Below are 19,969 nucleotides of genomic sequence, written 5' to 3'. Positions count from 1 at the left end.
ATTCAAGTGGGCGCCGGTGGCCAAATGTAGATGGTGCAAGCTCCTTGTCTGGAACTTTATTGGCCTTCCCCGTAAGCCAAGTTATTCAGCCTTCTTTCTCCACTTAATTTTTCTACTACACTATTTCTTTCTAATCTTATATTAATAAATAAATAAGTTTTCCTCGCCAATGCCGTCCCCGCTTCGAATTCCCTGGATCCACCGGGGCTGGACCGCGGCAGGGAATTAAGTTCCCTCATGTCCAGCAGCATGGCCAAATAAATAAATAAAACAAAACAAAACTCTTCTCTGGAAATGTGACTGAACTGAGATGACCAAGTCTCTGGAGGAATACTGGTAAATATTTCCAGCAGAGTACCTTAATGAATAATCCATGAAGAAACATCAAGTCAGTAATTAAGAGGGTAAATCATATGAACAGCAATTTCCAGTGATATATGGGTGGAAATTAACACATGGAAAATGACTCAGCATCATGTCATTAGGAAAATGCTACTTCAAACCACTGGATACAGCTATGACATCACAGAAATGAGAAAGCCCAGACACACCAAGTGTTGGCAAGAATGGAAAGAACAGAAACTCAGATTTTAGTGCTTCCAGTGACACTGGAAAAAGATTTAACCACTTTAGAAAAGGTTGAGTGACTCCACAAAAGTTGCATACCCACCTACTCTACAACACAGGAGCTGTGCTACCAGATGTTAACTTGAATGAAGGCAAGCCTAAGTTCAGAAGGGCACTTCCCAAGTGTGAACTTTCCTGTTTTTTATGAACTTGGAGCTACCTACAAAGAACTATGCTCATGAGGTTTTCATCTAGTATGAATTCTCTGGTGGACAACAAGACTTGTTTTGTAAGTGAAGGGCTTCCCACATTCACTGCATTTAAAAGGCTTTACTCCAGTGTGGACTTTTTGGTGATGAACAAGTGTAGCCTTGTGCCTGAAGCTCTTCTCACATTTGTTACACTTATAGGGTCTTTCTCCAGTGTGGGTTCTCTGGTGCTCATCAAGTTTAACTTTGCCATTGAGAGCTTTCCCATATTCAGTGCACTGGTAATGCCTTCGTGCAGTGTGAATATTCTCATGTCTGTTGAGGGCGAAGCTGGTTGTAAACAATTTCCCACATTTGTTACACCCATAAGCCTTCTCCAAAGTATGAATTCTCTTATGCACAACAAGACTTCCTTTGTAGACATAGGCTTTCGCACATTCACTGCACATAAAAGGTTTTTCTCCAGTGTGGACTCGCTGGTGATAAAGCAGCCTTATTTTGAAGATGAAAGACTTACCACATTTGCTACACCCATAAGGCTTTTCTCCAGTATGGATCCTTTGGTGAGCAAGAAGGTTATTTCTGTACAGGAAGCACTTCCCACACTCACTGCACTTATGAGGATTCTTTCCAGTGTGGATTTTTTGATGCTGGACAAGTGAATCCTTGCGGGCGAAGGCTTTCCCACATTCATTACACTCATAGGGTCTTTTTCCAGTGTGAGTTCTCTGGTGTTCAAAAAGTTTATATTTGTGGACAAAGACCTTCCCACAGTTACAGCACTCATAAGGCCTTTCTCCTGTGTGAACTTTCCGATGGTGAATAAGACTGGAGCTCTGTCTAAAGAACTTCCTGCAGTCATGGCACAAATAAGGTTTTTCTCCAGTGTGAACTCTCCAGTGCTCCGTGAATTTGTACTTCTTACTGAAGGCTTTGCCACATTTGCTGCACTTGTAATGTCCTTGCCCAGAGTGAGAGACCTCTCTCCTCTGCCTGCTTCTGCATGGATGCTCTCCATCATGGGGAGAATGGTACTGGAGAAAGCCCAGGCTGCCAAGGAAAGTCTTCTCAATCTCTCTGCACCTGAACACAGTGTCAGCCAGGTACAGAACATCTTTCTCTACCAGGGCACACATACTGGAAGCGAGAGTCTTCAAGATAGAAGGGTCTGGCTGTGGATTCCTGTCTCGTGTCACTTGCTCTACAGAAACACACTGTTTAGAAATGGTTTTCTCAGCTTCTCCTCCCTGCCAACAACCTGAAAGGAAAACAAAAAGTACTGATAAAGTGTGTGGAGACTTTTGTTGGACAGAAACCCATTACAGATTTCTTTATGACATATCAGAGAGTAAGTCCATGGCAAATGATTCAAACAAGGGAGGCAGACAGGTGGCAGAAGGGGCTACTGTGAATACTAGGCCTCTGTGATCAGAGAATAGGGAAAAAGACAGGATGCCGGGATATGGTGCTGTGATAAGAGGAGAAGCCTGGAACTACCCACTCTTCTGCTAGTGGTGTTCAGCAGGATTTTGGGGTGGTGACAAGTGTACTAGGCAGAATGTGCCCCACTTTTGGAAAATGCATTCACGCCTGACTACTCAGTGTTCAAGGAGTATATAAGAATGTGCACCTCCCAAGATACATTAAGAATGGATTACTGGTACTGTCTTTCTAGATTTCAAATATATATATATATATATATATGATATTTGTTTTTCTCTTTCTGACTTATTTCACTCTGTGTAATAGGCTCCAGGTTCATCCACCTCATCAGAACTAATTCAAGTATGTTCCTTTTTATAGGTGAGTAGTATTCCATTGTATGTATGTACCACAACTTCCTTATCCATTCGTCTGCCAATGGACATCTAGGTCGTCCCACATGCTAGCTATTGTAAACAGTGCAGGGTAGCAAAATAGACGGAGACATAAACAGCAGACATTTGGAAACAGTGGGAGAAGGAGAGAGTAGGATGACTTGAGAGAACAGCATTGAAACATATACATTACCATATGTAAAAAGATAGCCAATGGAAGTTTGCTGTGTGACACAGGGAACCCAAAGCCGGTGCTCTGTGGCAACCTGGAGGGATGGGGTGGGGAGGAAGGTGGGAGGGGGTGTTCAAGAAGGAGGGGACACATGCATGCCTATTGCCGACTCATGTTGATGTATGGTGGAGGCATCACAATATTGTAAAGTAATATCTTCCAATTAAAATTAAAGAAGAATCAACTATTGGGACTTCCCCAATGATCCGGTGGAAAAGAATCCACCATCCAATGCTGGGGTGGGAGGGGATTCTATCTCAGGTTGGGGAACTAAGATCCCACATGCCACCAGTGTGGCAAAAACAAGTGAACAAACAAAAACACTAGCAAAAAAGAACAGACTTCTATTGGAGAAGATTGCAGGGAGAGAGGGAAAGGAGAGATGTAGGTGACACTGGGGTAGAAAAGGACAGGGGTGTGAACTCACAGTAAAAATAGACAAAAGGGGGAAGTGTCAAAATGGGGAAGAAGACAGAAATGAGGTACAGCCAGGAAAAGCTAAAAACTAACACAGTCATGGAGGAAAGACCTGTCCCTGCAGGATTAGAACACATCAGCGACATCATGCCTTCCTACAGCTCCTGCTCACCAGGCCCTGGATCCTGTCAACCCTCTTCCTATGACCAGACAGATGTCTACTTCGTCAGGCACCCAGGGCTGCCTCTGCCCCTCAGCTCAGGATGGGTGAGGGTGGAACCTACCAGATCAAAGGCCTGATTAACCTACCAGATCAAACTGGGCAGTCAAAGACACCAGCCCAGAGTGACCCAAACAATGACAGACTTCAGGAAAAATATTTATTATTAGGAGAACCTCAAGGAGAGTCTTGAAAAAAAAAAAAAACCTAGTGTTGACCACAAATGCTGACCACGAAAGTGTCTGTTATCACTGAGGCAGGTGCTGCACAAAAATAGGTTAGAACCTGTGACACAGATCTTCCACCCAGCACAACAGTCAATACACCAAGTATTGGCAAAGCAAAGGAGAAGTGGACAAGCAGGGAACGAGCCTCCAAGACCAAATTCTTCTGTGAAAGGCTTCAGGGCATGTGACACAGACTGAACATCTATGAGTAGAGGGGCACAGCTCAAATGCCAAGAAACCAGGAAGGAAGCAGTGTCCATGGCCTAAGCTAGGAAGTCTGGAGTGAGCCATGCAGAGAGAAGGGCCGAGTCCAGCACAGGCAGTGTGTGCGGATGCAGTTCTTACCCAGGGAGGCTATCAGGGACAGGTTGTCCAGCATGACGTCACAGTACAGGAGTCTCTGAGCCTCGCCGAGGAGCCTCCACTCCTCCTGGGAGGACACCACCACATCCTCAGTGGTCACATGGCCCTGTCAGGAGGGGGACACATGAGTTCACAGCGGCCTCTGTAACCAAAACACCCTCCCCACTGTCCAGGCTTCATGGCACCAACACCGTGACCTGAGGACCTGAATCTGACATGGTCCCCCTGCTGTCCACCTGCTCAGGAGTATCTTCACACCTGGACCCCGCCCCAACCTGATCTCCAGATGTGTGTCTAGTTGTATACCTGATACCCCGTGAGACACCCCTGCCACATCTCAGACTGAGCACGAGGATACGAAATTCTGGACAATCCTCCTGCTCATCACTCCTACTTTTTGTTGGCTGCACCAGCTCTTACTTGTGGCATGTGGGATCTAGTTCCCTGACCAGGGATCGAACCCTGGGCCCCCTACATTGGGAGCACAGTCTCAGCCCCTGGACCACCAAGGAAGTCTCGTCACTCCTACTTCTCACTGCCCGTCTCAGACACAGTGTCCCTACTCTCACCTAAAGGCAAACGTCGTGGTGTCATGTCAGACGACTGTCTCTCACCCTGCACAGCAGAAAATCATCCAGCTCCTCAGGCTGCCAGCCCAGGAAAGGCTCTGCTCTGTCTTTATCCACCCACGTCCTGGGTCCTGCAGTTTGCTGGACACACCTGACTTGGTCTCACCTCCAGGCACAAGGACAGGCTGGCTCCTGTCCCAGGAACATCTCACCACCTCACCTTCTCCAGTGGACACAGGAGACCACCTCAGTACAACTATCAAAACTGAGGAGGGCATTCATGGGAATCCCTGAATTTGTAGGCAAGTAGGGCAGAAGTCCTAGTAGCTTGGGAACCAGAGATCAGAACTGGCCTGTCTAAAGAGGGTCCTGTGCCTGAGGTGACCCAGGGCCAGAACTAAGGCCCAGCAACCCCAGGACAACTGTGTCTCCTGTATCTGTGTGTCAGGACCAGGGGTGGGATGACGTCTAGGGAGGTACTGCGGCTTCTTCCACTTACCTGTCCAGGGACTGCTGGGGGCCAGCGTGAGGAACTCCGCCCATGGCAAAGGTCATGAGGAAGGAGGCTTGGCATACGCAAAGGCGTGATCAAGCCTCAGGAAACCCCCTGTTCCCGAGCATCTACCCCAAAACCAGTCTGTTTTATGCTCTCCCCCATAACCGTTTCTCTCGGAGAAGGAGTTAACGTGCAGCTCCAAGGCAATAAAAATTCCTGGGCGTGACAAGAGTGTTTCAGCTTACGGACTGCTCTGAAGGTTATCCAGCCCGCCTCTATAGGTTCGTCCGGCCACATGTGATTGTTTACAGCCTCCCAACCTGAGAGGCACGAGATGTTTTAGACTTACTAAAGGCAAATTCTTTTGGGGAGCTGGAAATTATTAGTATAGTGAGTTGGTTAGGAATTATATTGGAATTATATTAGGAATTACATGATTGTTTACTACCTCTCAACCATAAACAGCACAGAGAGTTTTGGAGTATTTTGAGAGTCTTAATTAGCATAGGGCTTTTCTCATTGTTGAGTCAACGATTGCTGCCAGGCCTCCATATCCTTAGGCACCTGGGAATATATTAATCAATGTATTTGGAATATAGAAAAGGAAATATAGTAGTTTTAAGGTTAGCAATACTAGACTTTTTGAGTTAATGAATTTTCTCTTTTGTAATAGATCACTGTACTTTATTATAAATCCCTGTGTTCTTGCCATGTAAAAATGTAACTTTATCACTATCTTAAGACTAGATAGATCTTTAGGGGAACATTGGTGAAAGGATTTTCATTTGTTGGGCTGATGTTTGCTGCTAAATCTCCATGTTCCCTGCCCTTATAATGAATATAACTAGCATATAGGAGAAATAAGCATTAACCTTTAAGCATATAGGAGAAATAAGTATTAACCTTTAAGATTAATCATGTTAACCTTGGGTTAAATAAATTCCTTTCTTGATTGTAACTCACTACACCCTCACCCTATAGGAATGCAACTTTATTTGGAGGGTGGTGCCTGGTTTAAGAAAAAACACCCTTGGAAAAAATAAGTTTTTTGGTTATCAGAAAGAAAGGATCATAAAATGTCACCAGGTCTCACTCATGGCCAGAAGATGATGTAATATCCCTAAGACCTTTTTTTAATACATTTATGTGAAGCACCTGATTTTGATAAAGGTCAGGACTGCTGACCCCCGCGTGACTCTGTATTCATCCCTATGTGTAACAAAAGGTATATAAGCAAACCCAAAATAAAGGAATCGGATCAGTTTCCGGAAAGACTGATTCCCCCATGTCGCTTCTTTCTTGCTCCCATTTCTCTGGCTGAATTCCCATCTGGATTCAGCCTCCTTTTCTCGACTAATTCTCCTACTACACTATCTATTTCTAATCTCTCTATATATCTGTTAATTAAATATGTATTTTTCCAAGGACGCCGACGCCATCCCCACCTTCGAATTCCCTGGATCCACCGGGGCTGGACCCCGGCAAGGCACCATAAACAGTGCTGCTACCTGGGAACCTGTGAAAAGAGGGAGGATCTGAGATCAGGGTCATCTTGGTGAGGATGGAAAGGCGGAGCCGTGTCCTTCCTTTCCTTTCCTGGAGATGAGTCACTTCAGGCTAACCTCTGACTGTTATGCCCAAGTCACAAAATCTCCCAATGACCACCAGGGAGCCGATATCCGATGCAAAAGCAAGAGAGTTTTTATTACCAAGCTCGAGCTGGGGCTCCCACCGATACCGACGCAGCAGCTATAGGGAGGAGCCCTGAGCTCTGGGTTACATTGCTTATATAGGGTATTATCGCACGAAAAATTCGAAAAACGGGACTCTCCGTGTCTGATCGGTCAACTTCTGGTGAAGGGTTAGGTGTTGAGTTCTGATTGGTTCTCCTTTCCCGGGCTTGATTCGAATTTCCCGGGCTGGCCAAGGGTTCTGATTGGTTCGCAGGTGGTGGGTTGAGGTCAGGGGATTTCCAAAGGCTCTTGGATTTCCAAAGGCTCTTTTCCCGGAACCTTACAAGATGGAGTAGCTTAGATTCTTCACTGACCCTACACCCTCAGGCTTCAGAGCAATAACCTGACAACTCAGATAGCCTTCGACAAAGATTCAACTTCCTTCAGTTTCAGTGTCTTCATGTGTAAAATGGCAACATTTATGGTGCCTATCTCATGATGTTACTGTAGGCATCAAATGCATTATTACTGTATGTCTGGGGCTATCACTGAGCTATAACAGAACACAGGATTAACACATCCACAAATGTTTTTGAAAATTTGATACTTCTTACATGTCTTTTAAGTCAGTATATAAATGTGACATTTAATCAACACCTTGAAGTTTCTGTGATTCCTTCTATGATTTCCTATCTGACACCAACTATATGATATCTTTTCTACCACCAATGATCAGACTTCATGATACCAACTGGGTGCCCTACATTAACCGTATTCTGGCATCCAGGGGTTAGGGACAAAAGGTAAAGGTTTAAGGGCTCAGTCTCACTGGACTATGCCTTTTTAGAGAGGACAGTTCTGATCTCTGGTTCCCACGCTATCAATACTTCTGTTCCACTTGCCTACAAATTCAGGGATTCCCATGAACCCCTCCTCAGTTTTGATAATTTGATCAAATGACCCACGAAAGTAATCACTTTCCTTTCTTTTGGTTCATTTTAATGGATACAACTTAGAAACAGCCCAGTGGAAGACAAGGCTAGGTGGGGTGGGTGGGTGAAGGGAAGCAGGGGGTTTCCAGGTCCTTTCAGTACATGCCACCATCCTAGGACCTCCATCATTTCAATGTGTTCACCAATCTGAAGGAAACTTCATTTCATTCTTCAGCAGTTTTTATACCAAATCTAGTTTCCTTCTGATCCTTGTGAGGCCCCAGGGTGGGGGGGGTTTAAACTAATTGCTTGGTTTTTCTGGTGACTGGTACTATGCTGAGGCTGCCTAGGAGACCAATCCTAAGTCATCTCATCATAAAAACTCCTGTGTGAAAACGGGGCTACTTGTGAATAACAAAAAAGGTCCTAAACTCCTAGGAAATTCCAAGGGCTTCAGAGATATATGTGAAGAGCCCAAGACAAAAACGACATTAAATATATATGTAAGATTATACACAGACATAGACTGTCATTTTCAGCAGTTATTATTTGCTTATACAAGATTAACTTGTTAAATCTTGAGCTTGACTCACTGGTGAGTATGGTCCAATTTTTCTGGCACCACAAGGAATAGACAGTTGGCTGAGTGTTCCCAGCAGTCAGTGTACACAACCAGCCTGCTCCTTCTCCATCTCCACCCCAGTCAAGGTTCCTTACTGCTTATACCCTGCTTCCCCCAGAAAGCGCTGGAGCCACAGGACCCTCCCATCCAGCAACCTCAGAAAGTCCCACTCTCTCTGCTCTCCAGCCCCAGCTCTCTCTTTCATCTCAGGTCCCCTTTCATTGAAAAGTGACAAGACTTTCCCTCCTAAATTTGAGATCCAGACATGGCTGGAGTCCAGCACTTAGGCTGTCACTACATGGACATCCTTCAGCCAGTGACCTCCTCCCTCAATTCTAAACTATAAATTTCAGCAACCCCTATGTTACCTCAACTTTCGAATCTAAGAAACAGCACATCCCTAATTCAACTTTTACTATCTCCCTAAAGCCAACTTCTCCCATCAGTGTGGTCTCAGGTCTTACAGATGCTCAGCCAAAAGAAAACCTTTACTGTCCTTTACTCAGAGCCACATTTACTGCACCAGGAAATCCTGCCAATTATCTTTAAGGTTTTATAATACAATTATTTATATTCCTTCAGTTCAGTTCAGTTCAGTCACTCAGTCGTGTCAGACTCTTTGCAACCCCATGAATCGCAGCACACCAGGCCTCCCTGTCCATCACCAACTCCCGGAGTTCACTCAAACTCACGTCCATCGAGTCCATGATGCCATCCAGCCATCTCATTCTCGGTCGTCCCCTTCTCCTCCTGCCCCCAATCCCTCCCAGCATCAGGGTCTTTTCCAATGAGTCAACTCTTCACATGAGGTGGTCAAAGTATTGGAGTTTCAGCTTCAGCATCAGTCCTTCCAATGAACACCCAGGACTGATCTCCTTTAGGATGGACTGGTTGGATCTCCCCGCAGTCCAAGGGACTCTCAAGAGTCTTCTCCAACACCACAGTTCAAAAGCATCAATTCTTTGGCACTCAGCCTTCTTCACAGTCCAACTCTCACATCCAAACATGACTACTGGAAAAACCATAGCCTTGACTAGACGGACCTTTGTTGGCAAAGTAATATCTCTGCTTTTCAATATGCTATCTAGGTTGGTCATAACTTTCCTTCCAAGGAGTAAGCGTCTTTTAATTTCATGGCTACAATCACCATCTGCAGTGATTGTGGAGCCCCCCAAAATAAAGTCTGACACTGTTTCCACTGTTTCCCTATCTATTTCCCATGAAGTGATGGGACCAGATGCCATGATCTTAGTTTTCTGAATGTTGAGCTTTAAGCCAAGTTTTTTCACTCTCCTCTTTCACTTTCATCAAGAGGCTTTTTAGTTCCTCTTCATTTTCTGCCATAAAGGTGGTGTCATCTGCATATCTGAGGTTATTGATATTTCTCCCGGCAATCTTGATTTCAGCTTGTGCTTCTTCCAGCCCAGGGTTTCTCATGATGTACTCTGCATGTAAGTTAAATACGCAGGGTGACAATATACAGCTTTGACGTACTGCTTTTCCTATTTTGAACCAGTCTGTTGTTCCTTATAAATATATAAATAATATAATTAATGCTTATATTTAAATTAATATCATTCTTATTCCTTTTAATTCATTTATTAAAAATTAATAAACACACAACATTGTTGTTTATATCTCAATGCAAAATAAAAAGTTTGAAAAAAAAAATTAATAAACAGAAACCTCAATTAGGGTTGGCCAGCTGGAGGTGGGAGCCCTTACTGACCTGAGACAGTAATGGTATTCAAAAGAAAGAGGAGTCTCTTCTTTCCTGAAAATAACTCAGACAATGAAAAGCCATGGACTCATTGGTGGCTACAGCCCATCTAACTTCCTTCTTTAATCTACATAAAGTGTTAGCTCGAACGGTTGTATTGCCCTTGAATTTAAAGTTCTTTCTTCACTGCGAAAGAATTTGGAGACAAAGTGGAGAGGTTAAGAAAGCAAAGTGAGAGTCTATTTAAGCAAGGTTATGCTCTCAGCGGGAGAGGAGAGAGAGTTGAAAACCTGGCGCCCCAGGTTTCTCAGGCAAGGCGGTTATGAGCGGGATAGAAATGAAGAGGCGGAATGCTCACGAAGAAGAAGTCTGGGGGTCAGATTCCTTGATTTTAATCCAGCTCTATCTTCCAAGGGGAGAAGGGATTTTTGTCCTTGCTTGGCTTCGATCAGAAGTGTTAACGACGTCCGTGCCTGATGGGTACTTCTAAATCTGTCCGGCTAATCTTACTGTATTGAGGACATCACGGGCAAAAGTAACCTTTGGACACAGGAGATTCCCACCTTTCTCCTCCTTTCTTTGTCTGCTACCCAGACACTTACCGCCCAAGATCCCTGATTTCCTCTCAGTCTGGAGGTTCCTGCTTCCCTCTGCCTTTGATCCCCTGCCCCTGCCCCCACTTCTCTGCCCATACCCAGTGACCTGCCTGCTGTAACAGCTGCACACCCCAACTGCAAATCCCTGATGCTCCTGAGTCGGGAGACATCTTTACAAAAGAAATGTGGGCAGTCGACCTGTTTCAGGTCGGCCACTTCCAAAGTCACTAGTGTCGTCCGGAAACCACTCGAATCTCTGGAGTCTAACGCAGAAGCCTCTCCCAGTCTCCACCTCATCACCCCCTCCCCAGTCAGTTCTCCTCTGAAATACCTTAAAACTGGAGCATCTTCCGGACTTGTTCACAGCCCTCCGTGGTTCCCAGAATGCGGACTGTCGGCCCAGCTGACTGCTTGACTCCTCCTTCATGTCCCGTCCCCGCAGAGAGGACTCCAACCCCAAGTTTCCCTAACGCTCTGGTTCGTGTGCGCCTCCAAGGATCGGCACGTGCCGGGCCCAAGGCCTTTAACACGTCACATTTCATCACACAGCGTGTCAGACACACGCACGCCTAAAGCTCTGCACTCAGCGGACTGAACCGCGGTGCCCTGAGCAGGTGACTCTCTGGGGGCTTGAGGATCCGAGGACGAACAGTCACCTGGGCCGGGTCCTGCCGCGCGTCGGTTGTCACAGGACCCATTCGGTGCAGCAGGGAAAACCTGGGCCGAAAATCCCGAAAGCGGTTCCGCAACACGCTCACTCCTGTGCAATGTGGACGGCGACCCTCGGGATCTTTCCAGCTTCTTTAAGCTCGGCTCCACCCAGTGATTCAGAGCCCTGGGTCCTGCAGACAGCAGCAAAGACGTCAACCGACCATCAGAAAGACGCCAGAAGTCTCGCCTCCTCCGAGTTCACATTCCCGGAAAAGCCCCAGTTGAGTACCAGGCCGCGCACAGACTTCTGGACAACGTAGTTCCCCTGCGTCCAGGGATTGCTGTGTGGACCAGACCCTCCCCCTCCCTGCAGGGCACTAATGGGCCAAGTCCGCCGGAAGAACCACTTAAAAACACATCAAAATAGACCCAGCAAAGCCTGTATGTATAATCTTTTAAAAATTCTGATCTAATTCTCATTTCTCAACATAAAATATGATACAAGATTAGAAAAAAATGCATTCCAGTTGTCTAAAGAGTAGCTAGAGTCGTTTTTTTTTTAATGAAAATCTTGGAAGCATTTGCAAGTAAGGAAATAAGATTTTGGAATAAAAAAGGCAATTCTGTATTATTGTCTAAAAAGGAAAATACATGAAACTAGATAACAGAACTCTATAGTGGACACTGTCTGCCTAAATAAACCTAAGAGGTAATAATCAACCACAACACATTTACTTGTGATCAAAGAATTGCAACTCGTTGCACGTTAAAGTATCAGGGCTTCCCCGGTGGTGCAGTGATTAAGAATCTGCCTGCCAGTGAAGGAGATTCAAGAGACTAGGGTTCGATCCCTGGGTCAGGAAGATTCCCTGGAGGAGGAAATGGCCACCCACTCCAGTGTTCTCGTCTGGGAAATCCCATGGAAAAAGGAGCCTGGCGTGCTACAGTCCCTGGGGTCCCAAAGAGTGGAGGCAACTGAGCAGGCCGGCAGATTAAAATGTCAATAGCGAGAAAAAAAGATGTTGTCTAGGGAATAAATAAAAGGTGCTTTTAAAGACAAAAAGGTTCGCATTCCAACGGATTTTAATTGGAGTTGAAGGCAAAAGCTAGTCTTGGAAGAAAAGGATTGAGTGCTATGGCTATCACTAGAGGGAGGTAACCTGTGTGATAAGTTGCAGACATTCTTGGAGAGTCCTTGGGATATTTGCAGGTTGGTCCAGATCAAAAGTTCATGGTTTCACAAGATGGGGAGGTACAGGAGACCCACAGTTAAAAGCCTCCTATGGAGAAGGAAATGGCAACCCACTCCAGTATTCTTGCGTGGAAAAGTCCACGGACAGAGGAGCCTGGCGGGCTGCAGTTCATGGGGTTACATGATTGAGAACACATGCACGAGGGTGGAGGGAGATGGGCTGGTAGCAAAAAAAAAAAAAAGCCTCCTAACTCAGGTTAAGAACCCCTTGACATAAATGATTCCACTTTATTTCACATTTCCGAACATTACTGATTTGTCATGCCTTACAGTTTTCAAAGCAAATATAAATGTTTTCACAGTATATACACAAACTATATGGAAATAGCAGGCTTTTAAAAAAACACATAAAAATTGAAACAAGAAAACACTTCAGATACTGAGCTATCTATACATTTTTAAGTTAATATATAGATAACAAGTAAATTCAACAAGTACTATAAATTAACGAGGAGAAGACTGAAAATCTTCAAAGGCAAAATCCTTGTATGCCACTTGAGATCAGAATTACAAAACACATGAACATTTAAAAAAATTATTTTATTTTTCATTAGGAAAAGGCAACCAATCAGATTGATGAGACCTAAGTAAGTCTGATATTATCTAATGTCGGTAATACTAGAGAAATTAGTAAGCATCAGAAACCTTCATTAGGTTGTCTACTAAAATTAGTCTGCAAAAAGCATTTACTACCACATAGCTCAGGTGGTAAAGAATCCACCTGCAATACAGGAGAGCCCGGTTCGATTCCTGGGTCAGGAAGATCCCCTGGAGAAGGAACAGTCTCCCCACTCCAGTATTCTTAGGCTTTCCTTGTGGCTCAGCTGGTAAAGAATCCGCCCACAATGGGGGAGACCTGGGTTCGATCCCTGGGTTGGGAAGATCCCCTGGAGAAGGGAACGGCTGCCCACTCCAGTCAGTATTCTGGCCTGGAGAATTCCAGGCACTGTCTAGTCCATGGGGTCTCAAAAAGTCAGACGCGACTTTCACTTTCACTACACTGTTACTTCAAACCTTTGTTCCTTTGTGCAAAAACGTCTATTGATACATGCACCGCATAAACCAGTGTATCAATCAGAAAACATGTCAGATATTTCCAAGTAGCATTGCCATACCTGTCAAAAGCATGAAAAAAGAAGAAAAGAAGGAAAAATTTCAAGAATTGAATGTAAAACTTAAGTTTGAAAATTCAGACCACATCAGTTCAGTTCAGTCGCTCAGTCTGTCCGACTCTTTGCGACCCCATGAATTGCAGCACACCAGGCCTCCCTGTTCATCACCAACTCCGGGAGTTCACTCAGACTCATGTCCATCGAGTCCGTGACGCCATCCAGCCATCTCATCCTCTAGTCCTTCTCCTCCTGCCCCCAATCCCTTCCAGCATCAGAGGGAGTCAACTCTTCGCATGAGGTGGCCAAAGTACTGGAGTTTTCAGCTTTAGCATCATTCCTTCCAAAGAACACCCAGGGCTGATCTCCTTCAGAATGGACTGGTTGGATCTCCTTACTGTCCAAGGGACTCTCAAGAGTCTTCTCCAACACCACAGTTCAAAAGCATCAATTCTTCGGCGCTCAGCTTTATTCATAGTCCAGCTCTCACATCCATACATGACCACTGGAAAAACCAGTCTTGACTAGACAGACCTTTGTTGGCAAAGTAATGTCTCTGCTTTTCAATATGCTATCTAGGTTGGTCATAACTTTCCTTCCAAGGAGTAAGCATCTTTTAATTTCATGGCTGCAGTCACCATCAGACCATATAAATCTATACAAATAGATTCCTTGCGGAGAAAGGAAACTTGCAGGGTAAAACCATTAATGTCTTTTGTAACGCAGCTAAGTGCACAAAAGATGATGTTGACATGAAAATGAGACAAACCAGCCAGCATGAAGGAAACCCCAATGGACTTAACTCTGGGAAATTTCGAGTTTCTAAACAAATGACGAGGTTAAAGCGTCTGCCTCCGATGCAAGTAGACCCGGGTTTGATCCCTGGGTCGGGAAGATCCCCTGGAGAAGGAAATGGTAACCCACTCCAGTATTCTTGCCTGGAGAATCCCATGGATGGAGAAGCCTGGTGGGCTACAGTCCACGGGATTGCAAAGAGTCGGACACGACTGAGCGACTTCACATTCACATTCAAACAAATGACAGTGCTGGACTTTAACCTGCTTAATAATGACTTAAATATTTAAAAATCCACTGATATTGATACAAGTTAATGGACAGCTCACATGGGAAGCTGAATTTCAAAGTAGAATGCCAACTAATGGAAAATTGAAGGAAGACTTCCCCGGTGACCCAGTGGCTAATACCCCACACTCCCGGTGCTGGGTGCCTGGGCTCAATCCCTGGTCAAGGAGCTGGATGCCCTACGCTGCGTGCCACCACTGAGACCCAGTGCCGTCAAACAAACAAGTAAGAAAGTTGATGGAGTCTGAAAATCATCAGTGGCGGCTAAAACTAAGGAGTAAATATTGATATGGATCAGTATATTTACACAGTTTCAAAATATCTTCTGAATATTTATTGGAAAGGAAAATAGTAATTCTAAAGTCAAGAACACAAACTTAAATAAGTGCCTAAAATGAATATAAACATTGAGAAGCACGGATATCACATGCCTCCTGATAAGAAGTACTGTGAAATACAAAATATCACCCCTGTGGTTTCTCTGTGAAATGATACAGAAGTGGAATACAGTCATTAGGGAACATCAGAAAAATAAAAGGAAATTTTACAAAATAAGTGACCTATATTTCTCTAGATAATCGAGTCTAAGGAACTCAATGAAACACTGATGAACTGTTTCATTAAAGGAGTGCAGAGGGTAATGATAACTCAATGTAACATGCAATTTTGAATTTGGTCATGGACCCGGAAAAATGCCAAGGGACAATATTGGGATGGATGATCACATTTGAATACGGACTATGGATTAAATAATAGTATTGGAAGTCCCTGGTGGTCCAGTGGTTACTGCAGGGGGCACAGGTCTGAGCCCTGGCTGGGTAACTAGGATCCTACAAGCCATTTAACATGGCCAATTTTTTCTTAAAAAAATTAGTATTTTACCAATATTGAACTTCCTGATTATGACACTACTCTAACATAAAGTGTGCTCTTAGGTATAACATACATTGAAGTGCTCACTTGTACAGAGGCAAAATACTTCCAGATTCAACTCAAATTGCTCAGAAATACACAATAGTATGTATGTGGAGACAATGATCAAGAAAAAGGTGCAAAACAGACAATTGTTTAACCTGGGTAAAATTTATGCAAGAATGTCTTTTGCTATTCTTTCAACTTTCCTGTAAGTTTGAAGTATATGAAAAATTTAAAAACATAAAAATATCATATAATCAATTCAAAAGGTGCATAAAGTACAACTTGATGCTAATTCACCCATTTTTTTTAAAAGCATAGACTGGATTTCCTTAAATATCTATCTATAAAAAAATTCTACAACATATACCATATATATGATGTTATATTTCTCTTAAGATCAGGGACTAAAGAAATATAACTGGTATCTTCTCTGTCCTTCAGCAGTACTCCATGGAAACTACTTAATCCTATATGAGAAAAAAAAAATGTATATACATATTTGCATCAGAAAGGAAGACATAAACTGTCTTCTCTCACCTTGAAATACGTGCTGGAAAGTTACCATGCATCTTAGTCCTAAGGTGAAGAGTCTACTGATGTTGGAAGCTGTCTCTGCCCCCGCAGTAGAAGTGCAGAACCTTAAGCACTGCACTGCCAAGAAGTCCCTGTATGGCTCATTTTTAAAGTTAGTGCTTAAAAAAAAATAATAATAATAAAGTTAGTGCTGATTAAAAAAACCTTCAGGACAAATTTTAAGCACTCACATCCAATGCCAGAGCCAAGAAGTAAGTCCACGGTTGCAGCTGTGAAACCCACATAAACATCCCTACATGTTTACATCTGGACTCCCCTAACATCCCTGGCACTGTATTCTACTAAACAAAACAAAACAAAACAAAAACTTCACGCAAACAAGACTGGACAAGGAGACTCCTTCCCCTGTATAGTCACCTTAACTCAGATGTGTTTTATTTTACTGAACGGCTCAGATGGTATAGAATCTGCCTGCAGTGCAGGAAACCTAGATGTGATCCCTGGGTCAGGAAGATTCCCCTGGAGAAGGGAATGGCTACCCACTCCAGTGTTCTTGCCTGGAGAATCCCATGGACAGAGGAGCCTGGTGGACTACACTCCATGGGGTCACAGTCAGACACGACTGAGACTAACTCTTTCACTCTTTCCCTAGAAAGCTGCAGAGAGGGGTCTTGGAAATGTCCAGTCCTGTCCCCAGGATTAGAGAGCTAGTACTCCCCTCAGAAGGCCACACGTGTACAGGACAATCACCTTGCTGTCAAGAGACAATAAAGAAAACAAACACGCCGACAAGCCACATTCACTACATCAGCCAGTGTGGCCCTTCGAAGACGTTGCAGATGAAGCCATTTCTGTTTCAAATCCTGCAACGTCTCCCCACTTCATTTAGAGACAAAGCCAAGACCCTCATAGTGTTGTGCAGTGTTTGCCTGCAAACAGAACCCCGATCCTCTGAAATAATCTCCTGTTACTCCCCCTTCATCACTGCTTCAGCTCTATGACCGCCTCAATATGCCTCAAACACGCCAGGACATATTCCAGCCATAAAGCCCTTGAACTGGACATTCCCTCTAAGAGGAGAAAATTTCTCCTGATACCCACGGAGCCTGTGCCTGCTCTTCTAAGTCTTCGTATAAAAGCCACCTTCTTGAAGACGTCCCAACTTTATCTGATACACTTATGACCTGTCCTTATCCCCTCATAGCTTGGTGTCTATGATTCAACTTACCCTGCTCCAGTTTTTTCCTTCAGTAATACTTACGATCATCTAGTTTTTTATACAGTTTATTTATTACGCTGTTTATGTTAACTCTGCAGGGCAAGATTTTTTTTTTTCAACTTTGTTCACTGATGCCTTTCAAGTGCCCTGAACAGTGATTCAGGCATCTAAGTGAAAAATGAATGATTTAAAAAAAACCACCTAAGAATGGAATCAAGAAAGAGTGATGCGGTAGGAAGTGGGAGAGAGGTTCAAGAGGGAGGGACATATGTATACCGATGGCTCACTCCTGCTGATGCATGGCAGAGACAAACACAATATTGTACAGCAATTATCCTCCAATTAAAAATGAATAAATAAATACAATTTTCTTTAAAAAAAGAGAGTTGGGGGAGGGAAGATAAATTGGGAGATTAGGATTAAGATACACTAACTACTATATATAAAATAGATAACCAAGAACAACCTATTGTATAGCACAAGGAGCTGTACTCAGTATTTTGTAATAACCTGCAAGGAAAAATAATCTGAAAAAGAATCACTTTGCTGTACATCTGAAACACAACATTGAAAATCAACTATATTCCAATAAAAATAAAGCCCCTAAGTGATGTGGATTGATTTATCTTCCACATTGCTAAATATCTTTAAAAGGACCCTGGTGAAGACTGCAAATGCAGTCTATTAATAGCCTTGAGTAATTGATTTGCATGCAGCTTCTTTTCACTGAGGTTTGATGAATTTTGGAGTGAATTTTCCTAAATATACTGCCTGTTGCTGTTTTTGCAAAATGTGTGCATATGTTAATACATGCACTTCTTTTTAAACTTAAAAGCATAAGAAGAGCGAGAGTATTGGGCATTGAGAACCAGACAAACAAGTTTACTTATAAAAAAAAATTCAACAGCCTTTGGGGTGCAGATTTCATGTGGTGATCCTTATGTGGACCATTCTCTCCTTAAATATAAAATATAAACACTGACATCACCAGATGGTCAACACCAAAATCAGATTGATTATATTATGCAGCCAAAGATGGAGAAGCTCTATATGGTCAGCAAAAACAAGACCCGGAGCTGACTGTGGCTCAGATCATGAACTCCTTATTGCCAGACTGACTCAAATTGAAGAAAGTAGGGAAAACCGCTAGACCATTCAGGTATGACCTAAATCAAATCCCTTATGATTATACAGTGGAAGTGAGAAATAGATTTAAGGGACTAGATCTGATAGATAGAGTGCCTGATGAACTATGGAATGAGGTTCGTGACATTGTGCAGGAGACAGGGATCAAGACCATCCCCATGGAAAAGAAATGCAAAAAAGGAAAATGTCTGGGGAGGCCTTACAAATAGCTGTGAAAAGAAGAGAAGTGAAAAGCAAAGGAGAGAAGATATAAGCATCTGAATGCAGAGTTCCAAAGAATAGCAAGAAGAGATAAGAAAGCCTTCTTCAGCAATCAATGCAAAGAAATAGAGGAAAAGAACAGAATGGGAAAGACTAGAGATCTCTTCAAGAAAATCAGAGATAACAAGGGAACATTTCATGGAAAGATGGGCTTGATAAAGGACAGAAATGGTATGGACCTAACAGAAGCAGAAGATATTAGGAAGAGGTGGCAACAATACACAGAATAACTGTACAAAAAAGATCTTCACGACCCAGATAATCACGATGGTGGGATCACTCACCTAGAGCCAGACATCCTGGAATGTGAAGTCAAGTGGGCCTTAGAAAGCATCACTATGAACAAAGCTAGTGGAGGTGATGGCATTCCAGTTGAGCTCTTTCAAATCCTGAAAGATGATGCTGTGAAAGTGCTGCACTCAATATGCCAGCAAATTTGGAAAACTCAGCAGTGCCACAGGACTGGAAAACGTGAGTTTTCATTTCAATCCTAAAGAAACACAAAGCCAAAAAAATGCTCAAACTACTGCACAATTGCACTCATCTCACACGCTAGTAAAGTAAGGCTCAAAATTTTCCAAGCCAGGCTTCAGCAATACGTGAACCGTGAACTTCCAGATGTTCAAGCTGGTTTTAGAAAAGGCAGAGGAACCAGAGATCAAATATCCAACATCCGCTGGATCATCAAAAAAGCAGGAGAGTTCCAGAAAAACATCTATTTCTGCTTTATTGCCTATGCCAAAGCCTTTGACTGTGTGGATCACAATAAACTGTGCAAAATTCTGAAAGAGATGGGAATACCAGACCACCTGACCTGCCTCTGGAGAAACCTATATGCAGGTCAGGAAGCAACAGTTAGAACTGGACATGGAACAACAGACTGGTTCCAAATAGGAAAAGGAGTACGTTAAGGCTGTATATTGTCACCCTGCTTATTTAACTTCTATGCAGAGTACATCATGAGAAATGCTGGGGTGGATGAAGCACAAGCTGGAATCAAGATTGGCAGGAGAAATATCAATAACCTCAGATATGCAGATGACACCACCCTTATGGCAGAAAATGAAGAGGAACTAAAAAGCCTCCTGTGAAAGTGAAAGAGAAGAGTGAAAAAGTTGGCCTAAAGCTCAACATTC

The 19,969-nt window shown here is 43.6% G+C and overlaps 1 protein-coding gene across 1 annotated transcript; it reads right to left on the bottom strand.

Moving 5' to 3' along the window:
• Window positions 1–257: 257 nt before the first annotated feature.
• Window positions 258–4,270, bottom strand: LOC120873004 (zinc finger protein OZF-like). Its single transcript, XM_040253759.1, has 3 exons — window positions 4,250–4,270; window positions 4,035–4,158; window positions 258–2,034 (listed from the first exon to the last, which is right to left on the bottom strand). Exons 1-3 carry the CDS (start codon window positions 4,268–4,270, stop codon window positions 815–817), a joined length of 1,365 nt encoding a protein of 454 aa, XP_040109693.1. The 3' UTR covers window positions 258–814.
• Window positions 4,271–19,969: the final 15,699 nt, after the last annotated feature.

The sequence above is a fragment of the Oryx dammah genome, unplaced genomic scaffold, assembly GCF_014754425.2.
Source record: "Oryx dammah isolate SB20612 unplaced genomic scaffold, SCBI_Odam_1.1 HiC_scaffold_13, whole genome shotgun sequence".
NCBI classification, from domain to species: domain Eukaryota; kingdom Metazoa; phylum Chordata; class Mammalia; order Artiodactyla; family Bovidae; genus Oryx; species Oryx dammah.
Note: the sequence above shows the minus strand (reverse complement) of the source record. Positions and strands in the feature narration are given on the sequence as shown.

Bases quoted from the DNA above. Each gene is read 5' to 3' on its own strand.
- LOC120873004 (XM_040253759.1), bottom strand. From the start codon at position 4,270: ATGTCAGATTCAGGTCCTCAG. The intron at 4,159-4,249 runs GTCACGGTGTTG...CCCTCCTGACAG, and splicing joins TGTCAGATTCAGGTCCTCAG to GGCCATGTGACCACTGAGGA. The intron at 2,035-4,034 runs GTAAGAACTGCA...TTTTCCTTTCAG, and splicing joins GTCCCTGATAGCCTCCCTGG to GTTGTTGGCAGGGAGGAGAA.